Below are 16864 nucleotides of genomic sequence, written 5' to 3' on the forward strand. Positions count from 1 at the left end.
GATATACCAAGTAAAAATAATAATTCAATTGAAAAAACTCAGAGATTAATCGACTATTCATTACAACTCAATTGAAAAACTAACAGATTAATCAACTATCCATTACACTTCAATTGAAAAAACTAACACATTAATCAACTATTCGTTACTATTCAATTAAAAAGTTACCAGATTAATCAACTATCTATTACAATAGGGCTTGAATTTAACTTGACTGACAAGTAAGAATATAGAATTGACTACGAAATCAGAAGTCGAATTGAAAGAGATGATCCTTCTTCAGTACTTGAGCTCGATGGCGGGCTTCCCGGAGATCACCGGCTATCTCAAGCGTGCTCAAGAAAACTACTCTCTCAGGACTAATTTCCCCGATCAGAATGCTTGTCCGAAAATCTGAGTTCTTCGGATCTTTGAGTTTGGACAAGACTGAATTGTATTTATTACGGTTTCCATTACTCAAGACTCCCCACTTGAGAAACAATTCAGACTCCAAAGAAGCAGCAACTCTCACCGGATCACATGCAGTAGGGATATTATTTGTTTCCTGAAGCACCATGCGTAAACCCTTTAATATTTCTTTCGTTAAATTGTCCCTGGCGGAACTGTTGCACGTTGGAACTTTCTTGCTGGTTCCGCTGTTCTGAAATTTAGCAGGTTTGTGGGCGATGGGAGTTGGTTCATGAGAAAACTTGGTCTTCCACATGGCAACTATCTGACGAGATAGCCTCTGGATTTTGTGGCAAGGTGTGATCTCATTGACATAATGCCTGTGGCGATTTTGTTGCGGAGAAGAAACTGCGCAGAAATATGATGATGAGGGTACTCCTTTATGCGAGTCAGTGCACGCCGGCATCGACGTTCATCTCTTTTGCCGGCTCCTTTTGACGCAAACAATGCTACTTCGAACAAATTTATGAGATCTTTCTCAGTCTCATAGCTTCTTCCGCTGTAAACCATATTTTGATTCTTGAACTCTTCACTACACTTTGCTCTATGATTTAAAAACGTAATTAGCAAATGAAAGCAAATTGATGGATGGCTTGAGACTCGGTTGTATTTATAGACTAGGGTAAGTGAGGCGGTTCATACTCTTTTAATCCTTATACAACTCGGATGTCTACATGTTTAAGGATTTCCTTTTTGATTTCAAGATTAACTATCCAATAAAATGCTAAATCATCTCATATATTTGGATTTGATTGGCTACGTATATTTTCCTTTCCTTCTACACCCAAAGCAGTAAACTTCCATAAATTTAGTTTAGGCTTAATTTCTCTAAAATCCATGAATTTTATTCTGTTTTGTAATTTTAATATGAACTTTTATTTTTTAGTAATTTAAAGGCCAAATGTCGTAAAAAGACCAAACCTTTAATAAAAGTTTTACAAAAGTCCTGACCTTTCAATTTTGTCGATTTTGGCCAAATACATATTATTTGGTTTCAATTGTGGCCAACTCTCAATTTAATTTCAATTTGCCTATGTGGCGCCTACGTGACATGCACATATATTGAAAAGTCAAGACTTTTGTGAAACCAAATAATCCATTTTTGGCCAAAATCGACAAAATTAAAAGGTCAGGACTTTTGTGAAACCAAATAATCAATTTTTGGCCAAAATCGACAAAATTAAAAGATCACGATTTTGTGAATTTTTTTGAAAGGTTTGACCTTTTTACGACATTTGGCCTAATTTAAAACACGCTTTGACCTTCCTGGCTGTAATATCCCAAAATATTTAAGTATTTAATTGGACCACGTGTCCAGTGTTGCATCGCCGGAGTAGCGATATCGGAAGGATTTCCGAGAAATTAAGATAAGTATAAAATATTAGCAGGACGGTTTTGAAAAAGATTATTTCGAGAAACTTAATATTATATTTCAATTCTAAAGTTAGAATTGGAATTAGAAGGAGAAATGTCAAGAAAAGCTCGAAATAAGGTACAGGGACTAAAGTGGTAATTTAGCCACTACGACTTAAAATGGAAATTATTTCGCCAAGGTCCGCGAATTGTTTTATAGTATATGTGGTAAAAGTTTCGGGTCAATCGGAGACCTTTTAAAATTTGGACGCGGATACGTTTTGGGCTAAATTGCAACTTTTGAAAAGTTTAGGGGCTAAAGTGTAAATTAGCCAACTAAGCCTCGAGAATAGCAATTAAAGAATTATTGACGGAAAATAATAATATTGGGTTAGTATTATTTATTGGAATATAAATAATACGTATGAAAGTGAGTTAAAAGGATAATTTAGCTATTTGGTTAAAATAAAAAGTTTAAAAGAGAAATGGTTTAAGTTAAAGAAGAGAGGGATCAAAAGGGCAAATTTGCCAAAACATATATACATTTCCTTAGGCATAAGGAAAGGAAAAGAAAGGAACAGATAGTTCCAGAGAGAAAAGAGAGAGAGCGAGGAAAAGTGACGATCCGTCGCCGCTTCGCCGTTTCTCGTCCGTTTCCGACGTTCTATAGCTCGAATTGATCGTATTTCAATGGCGAATCACGGTAAGCTTGTCGTTTTACCGTTTAAACGGATATATTTTAAGTTATATCGATTCAAAGTTTTAGGCCACGAAACGATTATATCGTTTTAATCGATATTAGAATTGGATTATAGTGTTTTGGGCTTAGATTAAGCGTTTCGGATGTGTTTGGAACGTTTTCACGCCGGAAGCACGTCGGAATGGCCAAGAGCGAGTGTTACGCGGGCGCGTAACAAAGTTACGCGGGCGCGTAACAAACTTGCGCGGGCGCGCAAGTACTTTGCGCGGGCGCGCAAGTAGACTATGCGGGCGCATAGTTTACGTGAAGCACTTATACGATATTTTCGCCCCGCTATGACCCCGTTTTCCGACTTTAAGTACGTCGGACATTAAAAGTGTATCACGGACCCCGAAAATAAGAAATTTGGATATCGAACATAATGAGTTCGATTAAGGTTCCGAGATATAAGGAACCTAAGTTTAAGAATTGATGAATAAGAGATATGACGAATATCTCGAGTAAGTATTAGAATACTATCAAAGTTAAGAATCGTATTTGAAATACGATTATGTTAACCTAAGTTTATAACTTAGGAATTTGAATACTAAGCCCACGTTTATGGATTAAACGTATAGGTAACTCGATTAAGTAACTGACGTACCGACGAGCTACCAAGCCAGTTAGCTGGAGTGGTTATGTGATTGGACAACGAAAGGAGCTTACGCTTGCGGAATTATAATAATGCAGTTTTTGGATAGCGGTCACTGTGAGTGGCAATTTACTTTCACGTATTATTATAAAAGTCATTTTCTTATATTATGAATGTTATTATTATATACATTGTATCTATATGATTTGTTCATATAAGATATTGTGCTTGATGAGTTTGATTATGCACGTTCTTGTATTCATTGTTTAAATATGAATAGCTAGTATGAGATCTATAGAAGTCAATACCTATTGAGTGTCAATAGGCTATGAGATTATCAGTAAGTCATTCTAGCGTGTCTAGATTGTCTATGAGATTACGAAATGCGCATACGATAAGAGTGCGATACGAGAGTGAACTCGGTTAAAATAACCTGAGCCCCACGAGAGTGAACTCGGTTAAGTAACCTGAGCCCCGTATCTAGTGGGTTGGACCCACCAGTGAGTTGGACTCACACTTTGGGATTAAGAGATTGGTTGCGACTGACGTGGTCGAGTGTGAACACTCCCGGGTTGGACCATTTGGATTAAGTTGATTCGATTATACAAGTTTAGCGAATCAAGGATTAGAGTTTTGATAGAGTCTGTTAATTAGGAACGTTTACTGTGTGCTTATATTATGTATGGAATTTGCATACGTATTAAGCGTGTGACGCTATATTTTGATAATACTATAAGTAACTTGCAAACTCACTCAGTATTTTCCCAAATACTGACCCCTCACTTTGATGTTTGCAGGTAGTAGAAGTCGGATCAGACAAACCATCTCCATTGTGCCAGAAGTCATTGGACTTGCACAAATATGAGTTACATGAGCTGCAGTAGTCAGTAGTTGTCAATCTAAGATTGGTAAATTGATTTCAAATAGTTAGTTTTGAATGTAAACTCTAATATGATATTTTAATATCTATATTATATTATTTAAAGAGTTTTCTGAAAACGTTTTATATATAATAATATGTTTTCAATTGCGAAAAATTATTAATGGTTTTAGGCTTGCTACGGGTTTCGGAGCTACCACTCCCATTCCCTAGCGCCGGTCTCGGCTCAATAATTTGGGTCGTGACAATTGTGGTATCAGAGCAGTTGGTCCAGTTACCTCTGCTAAGATGTGTTTGTCGGTTAAGTAACCTAGGAACTACTGCAGCTTTAGAGTTGAGGTTTGTCTGATCCAAGTTGTTAGTGTGATTTACTTTGTGATCGGTATGACAGATTGATTTGTGAAATGCTTATTTGTTTTTGTGACACGTATATACGAGGTATATACGTATATGTTGTTTGATGAGACAGGCATACATGATATGCTTTTTGAGATGAAGCTTTTAGGAGAGGTATTGCCTCCTATAAATAGAATACTATTGGTATGATTGTGATTTGATGTCATATATATGTGTGCTTAGCATCAGATAACGTGATAGATGCTATAGAATTCGATCGATCGAAATTTTAGAAAGAGTGAGAAGAAGGTATGGAAAGTTCCAGAAGTTGAAGAACTTTCCAGGTACAGAGTTTAAAGGTCTAGAGAACTTACAAAACGTAAAGTTTATAACTTTTAAAAGTTATTTGTTTAACGATTCTGAAAGCATAATTGTGCCTAGACCCGTAATAGCCATTGATAATTGCCACAACATCGATAGAAAATGCATCACTACATACATCAATACATGCATTAATAGGACATGCATCATATGCATTATGTTCAGACGAAGAGGTGAGATGTGGCAACTCTTTGGGGATGAGAGACGTCATCACCCTAGTGCACAATTTTGCTAAGATTTAAATGAAATTTTCAAATGAGTCGTTTTATTTGAAAAAGTTTTCAAAGAGTTTTGTTTTTAATGTGAGTATACCTAGACCAGAACTCTGTTACAGAAGTGAAGTGCTCGCGAGCAAGCTACAATCAAGGCCACGAGGCGAATGAATAAGTATAATTGTGAGAACATAGGATTTGTGTCTCTAGTTAATAAACTTAGCCTTGACTAAAAAGGCTAGGACACAGTTAGAATGATATATGTGTTCGATTAATAATGTATAGAACATGTATGATGTGATTTGATCCTGATGATGTTTGATTAAGTCCATGTGAGCGGAATACTCGCAAGACTTAAGATGCGTTACGTAATCAAGAAAATCTAGGGGACACTGATTTTCTTGAATCCGGTCAACATAGATGCTTATAGTTACGATAGTAATATGCGTTTAACATATACAACGCAAGTATATGTTTTGGCAATTGGCTAGTCTACGATGAGTCAGAACACTCGGAAGACTTCCAATAAGAGACGTAATCATAGAAGGCTTAAAGGAAGGAGACGTCCCTAGAGTCCAACTTACGTGGACAGCGAGTATTTGTGATGAATAGTAAATGATATATTTAAGGAATTCATTAATATTCTTTATAATCGCCATACTATGAACAAAGAACTGGGCGAACGCGTGCTGTTGCACAGCAAGTATATGAGGTGCGAGAAGAAGATTGAAGTAACAGAAGCGAATGCAACCTAGTCTAATTGGCCTGCAAAGGCCAGAAATACGATGAAGGTCAATAGGAACCTAACAAGATAAAGTGGGAATGTACAGGCATCGGGAGTGCCGCAGTAACCCCACGTCATTATAAATCAGTTGGCCGTAAAAGCAACTGATATAAGGAATTGTGTGCCAATGATAGGACAATGGATATAAAGATAGTATCAACGTGAAGAAAGGAACACCTATAGAGATTTGATGTTAGTATACTTAAGTGAAGACTAAAAAAATTTGACGGATCAAGTGGTATGCTAAATCCACTAGGAAAGTAAAGTAAGATGCTCGTACACATCGAGCGGATGAAGGACCAACAGTAATGTCGATGAAGATGTCGATGAAAGGTTCAACCTATGATTAGTTCCGACATGCAATTAGAGCGGTGAAAGACCAAATAACATGAACTAAGTTTATGACCCGATTTGGGGAATTCTTTCGACTATTAGTTCCGGTTAAGGATAGTCGGGAAAGATCAAGGTACTTAGATCAAGAGATGATGAAAATGAATAATGGAAGTATATGGTAAGAAAGATCGAGAGATAAACAACAAGAACTGCAATTGGTGGATTGAGAGTTGAAACTTCCACCTCAAGGTATCAATTATGAAGCGAAATAATAGGCTGAGAAAGGTACAGACGTAATGAATGTTTGTGAAGTGTTAAACCTTGAACTTCAAAGTAGATCAAATGAAAAGTAAAGTGCATAATGTGATAGATGTAGAAGATTGATTATGATCCTTGAAGGATTAAAATGTGTTAGACATGATTAAACTTGTTTGATACATTTCTAGAAAAAGATCCTCAGGAAGAGGACTTCGAGGAAGAAGAGTTATTATAGAAATTTAAAGACATTACTTTAATAACTCCAAGTATAAGTTATCTACGGGTTCATAGACCAACGTAGAACGAGTTGTTAAGGATGTATACAGAAAGAAGTATAGTATCCATTAAAAATGATAGTTAAGAGGATAATAAAGTTTAATTAGTTAAACTTGATACACTTCGGGATTAATAAACTGTATGAAGGATCGAATCAAGAGAATTCAAGAACCACAAGATGGCTAACGATATAGAAGTATAACAACGCAAAGAATAAAAATCAGGATACAGTAAAGTATCATTAGATAAAGAATGTCTAATGAAGGCTATTGGTCATTAAAATAAAAGTTATCAGACGAGCTCGATGTCGAGAAGTACCAGAGCGAGTATTTCTGGTCCAATGTACGGAAATGTCGCAATCTGAGGAAGGATGCAGAGATAGCCAACGGTTGGACATAAGTGGCTCTGGATCGGATTAGAAGGCGAATGCGCTCATTTCCACAAGGAATACTACCAGTGGGACAGTATTCTACCGACTTCCTGCGTACGGTCAAGAGATTGCCAAAGGTACATGACGTATATGATAAAGTATAAAGACGCAAAAGTAGATTGTGGATAATAAGAAATTTGTTAAAGTAAACAGAGATAAGGAAAGTACGGATAACCTGCGTATATCGCAAAGAACTTGATAAGAGTTATTGAAAAATGAAAAAGAGAAAGTCACGTGGAAAGATGACGAGAGGATTATATGAATTAAATTCTATGTAGTCGTCAACGCATAGAAATAAAAAGGGGATAGAGATGATAGAGTCATATGAATGGGTCCACTGACAGTTAAGATGTCAGTAAGGGTACAATAGGACGATATGTAAGTAATGGAGAATGCACTACGTCGATAATTCAGGCAAAAGAATTGCGACCCATTATTAAATTGGTAATCGACGTTCAGAGTGCCGAAACAAGAAATATCAGGAATACGAGATGCGATAGAGGTAATACCCGCATATGATCGGCTTTACAGACGGCCATGATGATAATACAAATACGATAAGATGATATATATACAATTAAGAACGCACTACGTCGGGAAATTCAGATGAAGAAGGCCACAACTCTCAATTAATGATTGATGTTGTGGATATTAAAAGCAAATAGTACACGATGTACAAGATGCGCTGAGAAGGAAAACAAGAAAGAATGATGAATAAAAAGATCAAAGACGGAGTAAGTAACAACGTCATCAGAGGACCTTCAGATGTAAGTATATGATTAAAAAGGGATTAAGATCTTCACTTAAGGATTAGAAGCAAAGGAAGCTTGCATGGGCATTGGTCACACGCTGTCTTATTAAAATAAAAATTCAGCGACTTATATGACAATCCTATCTGGTTGAAGACCAGATTGATGAAACAGATCGACGTGAGATAGGAAGAGACGAGGAATTTCAAAGAATAGTACGTCATGCTTAAGAAAAAGCAAATAGATCAATGGATATGCAAACGAATAAAGAGGTATACGAGATATCAAGATGCAAGAAGAAGGTTAAGCATGCCTTACAAGAATAGTGAAGACCTCATAAGGATATGTCCTGAGGATTCACCTCATGGATAACCATGATTAACGACGATAACAAAAGAATCTTCATACGAGAAGTAAAATGACGAGACAAAAAGAGAATAGTGGATAATGGGATAAAGATCCCAACATAATGACAAATAAGAATCAGACCGTGATGACGACCATATGGAAGAGACTACAAAAGTAAAGAATTAAGAACGGCGAATCGTAGATACATATGAATACGACTAATGTCGTCATATAAGGGAAATGTTGAATGACAAAGATTATCGTCTTTAGTAATAAGACGTCATTAAGACGAACTGCCAATGGATTGCAGTAAGAAACTAAAAGTTCAAAAAAGATAAAATTAAAAGTGAGGTTGTCAGTGATAACTGACATCAAAGTGCAAGAAGTACAGAAATTGGAATGACGATTCCTTGCGCTGACCAGCATTAAAAGACGAACACGGTATTCCTACTATGAATAAGAATTCTAGATGTAGATGGGATTAAAGTAAGAAAAGTATATGAAAATTCGAGGACGAATTTTTATAAGGGGGAAAGAATGTAATATCCCAAAATATTTAAGTATTTAATTGGACCACGTGTCCAGTGTTGCATCGCCGGAGTAGCGATATCGGAAGGATTTCCGAGAAATTAAGATAAGTATAAAATATTAGCAGGACGGTTTTGAAAAAGATTATTTCGAGAAACTTAATATTATATTTCAATTCTAAAGTTAGAATTGGAATTAGAAGGAGAAATGTCAAGAAAAGCTCGAAATAAGGTACAGGGACTAAAGTGGTAATTTAGCCACTACGACTTAAAATGGAAATTATTTCGCCAAGGTCCGCGAATTGTTTTATAGTATATGTGGTAAAAGTTTCGGGTCAATCGGAGACCTTTTAAAATTTGGACGCGGATACGTTTTGGGCTAAATTGCAACTTTTGAAAAGTTTAGGGGCTAAAGTGTAAATTAGCCAACTAAGTCTCGAGAATAGCAATTAAAGGATTATTGACGGAAAATAATAATATTGGGTTAGTATTATTTATTGGAATATAAATAATACGTATGAAAGTGAGTTAAAAGGATAATTTAGCTATTTGGTTAAAATAAAAAGTTTAAAAGAGAAATGGTTTAAGTTAAAGAAGAGAGGGATCAAAAGGGCAAATTTGCCAAAACATATATACATTTCCTTAGGCATAAGGAAAGGAAAAGAAAGGAACAGATAGTTCCAGAGAGAAAAGAGAGAGAGCGAGGAAAAGTGACGATCCGTCGCCGCTTCGCCGTTTCTCGTCCGTTTCCGACGTTCTATAGCTCGAATTGATCGTATTTCAATGGCGAATCACGGTAAGCTTGTCGTTTTACCGTTTAAACGGATATATTTTAAGTTATATCGATTCAAAGTTTTAGGCCACGAAACGATTATATCGTTTTAATCGATATTAGAATTGGATTATAGTGTTTTGGGCTTAGATTAAGCGTTTCGGATGTGTTTGGAACGTTTTCACGCCGGAAGCACGTCGGAATGGCCAAGAGCGAGTGTTACGCGGGCGCGTAACAAAGTTACGCGGGCGCGTAACAAACTTGCGCGGGCGCGCAAGTACTTTGCGCGGGCGCGCAAGTACTTTGCGCGGGCGCGCAAGTACTTTGCGCGGGCGCGCAAGTAGACTATGCGGGCGCATAGTTTACGTGAAGCACTTATACGATAATTTCGCCCCGCTATGACCCCGTTTTCCGACTTTAAGTACGTCGGACATTAAAAGTGTATCACGGACCCCGAAAATAAGAAATTTGGATATCGAACATAATGAGTTCGATTAAGGTTCCGAGATATAAGGAATCTAAGTTTAAGAATTGATGAATAAGAGATATGACGAATATCTCGAGTAAGTATTAGAATACTATCAAAGTTAAGAATCGTATTTGAAATACGATTATGTTAACCTAAGTTTATAACTTAGGAATTTGAATACTAAGCCCACGTTTATGGATTAAACGTATAGGTAACTCGATTAAGTAACTGACGTACCGACGAGCTACCAAGCCAGTTAGCTGGAGTGGTTATGTGATTGGACAACGAAAGGAGCTTACGCTTGCGGAATTATAATAATGCAGTTTTTGGATAGCGGTCACTGTGAGTGGCAATTTACTTTCACGTATTATTATAAAAGTCATTTTCTTATATTATGAATGTTATTATTATATACATTGTATCTATATGATTTGTTCATATAAGATATTGTGCTTGATGAGTTTGATTATGCACGTTCTTGTATTCATTGTTTAAATATGAATAGCTAGTATGAGATCTATAGAAGTCAATACCTATTGAGTGTCAATAGGCTATGAGATTATCAGTAAGTCATTCTAGCGTGTCTAGATTGTCTATGAGATTACGAAATGCGCATACGATAAGAGTGCGATACGAGAGTGAACTCGGTTAAAATAACCTGAGCCCCACGAGAGTGAACTGGGTTAAGTAACCTGAGCCCCGTATCTAGTGGGTTGGACCCACCAGTGAGTTGGACTCACACTTTGGGATTAAGAGATTGGTTGCGACTGACGTGGTCGAGTGTGAACACTCCCGGGTTGGACCATTTGGATTAAGTTGATTCGATTATACAAGTTTAGCGAATCAAGGATTAGAGTTTTGATAGAGTCTGTTAATTAGGAACGTTTACTGTGTGCTTATATTATGTATGGAATTTGCATACGTATTAAGCGTGTGACGCTATATTTTGATAATACTATAAGTAACTTGCAAACTCACTCAGTATTTTCCCAAATACTGACCCCTCACTTTGATGTTTGCAGGTAGTAGAAGTCGGATCAGACAAACCATCTCCATTGTGCCAGAAGTCATTGGACTTGCACAAATATGAGTTACATGAGCTGCAGTAGTCAGTAGTTGTCAATCTAAGATTGGTAAATTGATTTCAAATAGTTAGTTTTGAATGTAAACTCTAATATGATATTTTAATATCTATATTATATTATTTAAAGAGTTTTCTGAAAACGTTTTATATATAATAATATGTTTTCAATTGCGAAAAATTATTAATGGTTTTAGGCTTGCTACGGGTTTCGGAGCTACCACTCCCATTCCCTAGCGCCGGTCTCGGCTCAATAATTTGGGTCGTGACACTGGCTATATCGAACTTCATCCTAGAGCAGCGGGTTTTCTCCACTATTTTTTTTATCTATACTATATATAAAAGCACGGATGAAGGGAAGAAAAGCACATTTACATTAATGTCCTGTTTACTTTATAAAATATAATTATTAATTAGAAAACTATTGAAATAATTATTAGAGTTATATACTAACTAAAATAAACTACTTATAATTAATACTATGTCAAGATAATTATATAGAGTACTAATTAAAATAAACTATATATAATACTATGTCAAGAAAATTTGTATAGAGTACTAATTAAAATAAACTATTTTAAATATTTAATAATAATTATTTAATCATTTAAAATTCTAATTAAGATAAACTAGGTCTAATAAATTACTAATTTAATTATTATTCAATATATTCAACTATCTATATTCTCTATAAATATGTTAAATCATTTGATATTTTATACTTAAATACAATTTATAATTATAAAAATAATTATTGGTTCAATATAAATATAATACTACGAGCCACGTGTGAAATACGTAAAGCGACATTGGTAATTTAAAAAACCGGGTAACTTTTTGTTTAAAAATGTAAATGCGGACTCGATATTGCTCCTTCCGTCCGAAAAAGCAGATCGATCCATGAGCTCTCCCTCTTATCCATGTCAGGGACTCGATCAGCAGGAATGCTTGTATCCTGGCATGTTACATATTAATGCAGTCTGTAATGGCTGAATTAGTTCAAGTCTTTCTATTCATTTGTGTGTGCCTATATGCAGGCTCTTGCTTTCAGTATCAAGCCAGTGAAGAACCTTTAGAGCTTGGCCAACATAGTAGAAACTACAATGAACTTTTGAAATTTGATCATCATCGTCGATCCCTTCTTGCAGGTGCTTGCCGATGCAAGAGAAAAAATATCGGAATCTGTTGTTTATTCTTTTTGTAACCCGAGTAGTTTTCATAATTACTGCTGTTTATTGGTAGCAGAACATAGTCAGTCGGATTTCGTTTGGCATCAGATATTTTCTCAATTGCTTTTTAGTCATATAGCTAGTTTGGACATTGAATGATATACCAAGAAATAGTTATAATACAATTGAAAAAACTAACACATTATAAATCAACTATACATTACAATTCAATTGAAAAACTAGCAGATTAGTTAACTATCCATTACAGTAGCGCTAATATTTAACTTGACTGACAAGTAAAAATATAGAACTGACTAAGAAATCAGACAATGCTACTTGAAACAAATCTATCATATCTTTTGATTCTTGATTTTTCCACTACAATTTGCTCTGTAATTTAGAAACAAATGAAGCAAATTGATGAATGTCCTTGAGAGTTGACAGTCAGACTAGAGTAAGTAGCGTTTGTAGTTTCTTTAAATTCTTCCAAGCGAAAGTGAGGCGGTTCATACTTTTATAATCCTTACACAACTGGGATTTCCTTTTGGTTTCGAGATTAACTACCGAATAAAATGCTAAAAAATCTCATTTATTTTATTTTTTAATGACATTACAAGAGATTTGATAGGTTACATTATATATGTTCTACTTCTACACCAAACCAGTAACTGCTAAAAAGCCTATAAAAATCCAAAATTTTACAATTTTATCTAAATTTAAAATCAAAATAATACAATAGTTGTAAAAGAAATTTACCTATATATCTATACAACATTTAGAAATTATTTTCCATTTGGACATTTTCTTGATTCCTTTCCCCACAACACTATAAATTACAACATGAAATTGTTTCATAAATCAAGTTGACCCATTGTTATATAGGTTATAACCGGATATAAGGGAGCTAACAGCAAAGGCAATAAAAGCTAGTAACGCCATCGCAACTGAAGCTGTAGCCATCTCTGTGAACTCATCTTTGCCCCAGTTAGATTGCCAGTCATCTACGCGGGTAGCTGCTGATGACGATGCTGATATCAGAAGATATGCTAGTATCTGCAGATCATCCAACAAATGGAGGCTTCCATTTTAAATACATAAGAAAAAATGTATAATCATTATTATGTATGTAGTATTAATGCTAATTTTGTCTAAACCATGGAAATTCACAACCCCAACATCTTTGTACAATATAACCGTGAATTGGTGACTGGACAAGTAAATATATAGCAGCCTAATTGGCAAATGGATGTGGATATGACGGACTTTCTATGCATTCAGAACCTTGATCGACAGATCAAAGACTGTTCAGTCCCCTAAATAGCTAATAGGTGATTACAAGTCTGATGATCAGCACCAGGGGCATCTAATAAAAATCCAGAATTTAAGGACCACAAAGAACAGCCATATTTTAGAAAGGCTTGCTAATACTCGGTAAAATTCACTAACATATTAACCAAATTCTGTATAATGCAAAATGACAACTCTGGTCAAACCGCCTCATGATTTATGGAGCAATTACAGCAACAGAAAATTGCTGTCATCTACATTAGGTGATACAAGTGCCTTTTAAACCCTAGACCAGGCAAGCGCCTTACAAATTCAATAGGCATTATGACCAACAGTCAGTCTAAATTTCTTCATGCGATAGGAAAGTTTTATTTAACTATAAGCTTTATTATGCTTAACTCCAAAACCATAAGGAAATTATCCGAGCTTAGATGAAAGGCTATTAATTTAACCCTCAAATAGCTGAAATGCAGGTCCATCCTACTTCCAAACAATCAGTAAGCCCCTAACACTGAAAAGCTGTGCTCTCTCATGTCATGTAAGACTCAAATGAAGCAATTAGCCAAAACAAAAATTTCCAAAATCATTTCCATATCAGGAATGATCACATATAGTCCATAACAGCATCTAGCAAAATATAGTTGTGACAATGAAGACTAGGTAGCACGGACACAGCTATGGGGAAACAGGATACTGAGACACGGCAATCTTAATTTAAGGTCTCTATGTTAAAAATGAAATTTCGTGTCCGCAACACCAAGTTTCTAACATGTTTCAGAAACGGGAAAGATTAATTGAATGAAGTGTCTGTGGCAGTCAATCGCAGTCTAATTAAGCCGAATTACATCATCTAATGGATGAAGAAGGCCCATAAAAAAGTACAATTAGCTTACTTGATCCATGAAGAAAGTGAAATGCCGACGGAGATGATGGCGAATCACATGTTTCCCGGTGACCAAATGATAACTTAAATCATAAGCTTGGAATCCAGAATACACAAATCCAATAACATTCACAGACAAACAATACCTGCCCACAAAAAACAACCAACTTCACTTCATTTTTATCTTCAGTTAATTTAATTTTAATCAATTACAAAACAAATAACCTAAATTAATTAACCTGTATTCTCTATATCGATCATACGAATCACCACTCCAACCTTGAGTCTTATCAGCCGCCATAACCGAAAATGAAATCAAACACAAAACAATCTCACTAATTCTAAACCCTAACTCCCCCACTTTCATCTTCTCCTCTCCTCTCGAGCTTCGTCCCGCCGGCTTCTGCACCACTCCCACCGTCGATCTCCCGTCCGCCTTATACTTCCCCATCACCGTCGGTCCCTCCTCCTTCACTGCCCTATTAACAGTCACCGGAGGAGGCGCCTGAGCTTTACTTTTTCCGTTAGCATGTTCTGGCGGTTTAGGTGATGGTTGAGGAGTACACTGAGTGAACTTATCGACTGCGATGATGGCCATTGAGTTGTTGACCGGCGGCGGGGATTTTTGTGGCGAGTTCATTGGAGAAACGAAGGGAGGGGAGTCGTGGAGGTCGCCTTGGTCGGAGGGGAGCGGTGAACTGAGGCGGAGCGGTGAGTGCGGTGACTCGAAGTGTGAGTAATCGGAGTTTGATGATGATGATCGTTTCATGTTGGTGGTCGGAATTTGAATTCTCGGTTTAGATTTGAATTCCATTTTTTTTTTGATATTTTTCTGATTTGTCGTGGAATTTAATGGGAAGAATTTATTTTGACTGGTTGGACCATTTACCTACGTGGCATAATTAAAGTCAGGGGATATTTTTGTCTACTATGTATTTACTGTAAATCTGTCCATCTTGCCCTACGATTAGTCTAAGAGAGTACAACTTTCATGACGTGGCAGGACTTTATTGGACTTCTGGTGTGAAGATGTGGGTTATGGTGCAGGAGAGTATACTCTTTACTTACAGGACTAAGATTCCACGTAGATAATACAACGCTGCTAGGACTTAAGTAGCAATTTACCCCTTCAACTTGTAAACAATGGGCAATTAACACATAAATTAATTTTGTTGGCAAATCAATATACGAACTTGGTGATTATGGCAAATAGCTCATTGGCAAATTAATTTACAAGTTAAGGGGGCAAATTGCCAATTTAAGATACAATTAATTCATAAATTAAAGGGGCAAATTCCAAAATGGGGCAAATTGCCCATAATCACCAAATTCGTGTACTAATTTGCCCACAAAGTTAATTTATGTGTTAATTGCCATTGCTTATAAGTTGAGGGGGCATATTGTCACGCTACTAATAAGACTTGGAAGTTGGACTAATTTCATGCAAATTATATGTTTGCCCCTATATTTTCTCTATATTTACAACAGTGCCCATTTTGATCTAAACTGATATATGTAGGCATATTTTTGAAATTATAAGGACTATACGAATAAGAGTGTAACCGAGTCGAGTCAACTCACAAGCTATTCGAAATTGGCTTGAAAAATATTCGAAATCAACTTGAGCCATATCATTCAAGCTCTAATTCGAACTACTCGAGTTAAATTCGAACTCCAAAATACTTGATTCGATACGCTCACGAGCCTAATAGAGCTTTAATTAATTCACCTTTTACCCTTTATATTTATATATTTATAATAATATCTTTATTTTTATATTACAATTTAATTTTCAATATTTATATAGCTAATCGAGTCAAGTTCGAGTCTCAATTTTTATATCGAATTCGAATTCGAACTCCTAAAATGAAACCCGATCAAGTTCGGGTTGAGTTTCGAGCTTCAGATTTTAGAGTTGAATCGAGTTCGAGTTTGGCAGTGTTCCCACTCAACTCAACTCGGTCACACCCTAATATCTGAATAGCAAAGCATATGTTATAAGGATCATTTTGATCTCTAAACCATAATTAGCGAATTAAAAAAAATTCACTTTCAGCAATTTTAATCAAAGAAAGGATAATAAATTCTATTTTTTAGTTAATTAAGGGCAATATCGTCTATTTCTAAGTAAATTAAAGATAAGATTAAATTATTTCAGTTTCTAAACTTATTCATATTATAAAATTTTATTATTAATTGACCTAAAAATGAAGAGCATTATTTTATCTGAATCACAAACTTAAAGTTCACATTGGCTTTTTAGTCGATTAACAAGTAAAGAAAGTTAAGCAAGAGAGCAAAGAAAAAGGGAACAAACACAAAACTAATTAGCAGAGCAAAGGGTTGAGTGGAGAGACAACTTTATAATCAAAGTTAGCTTCTTTATATTTATGGCTCAGGTGGGTAGGGTATTCTAATTCTTTATTTATTTTTAGGAGAAATTTTTAATTAGATTCGGTCACCAGTCATTTATAGACTAAATCTATCACATTATGACACGTCATTAAAATAATGGCACTATCGTAATATTACTATTTAAAAGTGTAAAATAATAATAA

The 16864-nt window shown here is 35.6% G+C and overlaps 2 protein-coding genes across 2 annotated transcripts; both read right to left on the reverse strand.

The window, feature by feature from the left end:
• Positions 1 to 247: 247 nt before the first annotated feature.
• Positions 248 to 703, reverse strand: LOC126672897 (transcription elongation factor TFIIS-like). Its single transcript, XM_050366848.1, has one exon. The coding sequence runs from the start codon at positions 701 to 703 to the stop codon at positions 248 to 250; it is 456 nt and encodes a 151-aa protein (XP_050222805.1).
• A 12001-nt stretch (positions 704 to 12704) lies between these two features.
• Positions 12705 to 15149, reverse strand: LOC126675149 (CASP-like protein 4A3). Its single transcript, XM_050369752.2, has 3 exons — positions 14546 to 15149; positions 14317 to 14452; positions 12705 to 13189 (listed from the first exon to the last, which is right to left on the reverse strand). Exons 1-3 carry the CDS (start codon positions 15118 to 15120, stop codon positions 12995 to 12997), a joined length of 906 nt encoding a protein of 301 aa, XP_050225709.1. The 5' UTR covers positions 15121 to 15149; the 3' UTR covers positions 12705 to 12994.
• Between the last annotated feature and the right edge of the window lie 1715 nt (positions 15150 to 16864).

Source organism: Mercurialis annua, linkage group LG3 (genome assembly GCF_937616625.2).
Source record: "Mercurialis annua linkage group LG3, ddMerAnnu1.2, whole genome shotgun sequence".
Taxonomy (NCBI): Eukaryota; Viridiplantae; Streptophyta; class Magnoliopsida; order Malpighiales; family Euphorbiaceae; genus Mercurialis; species Mercurialis annua.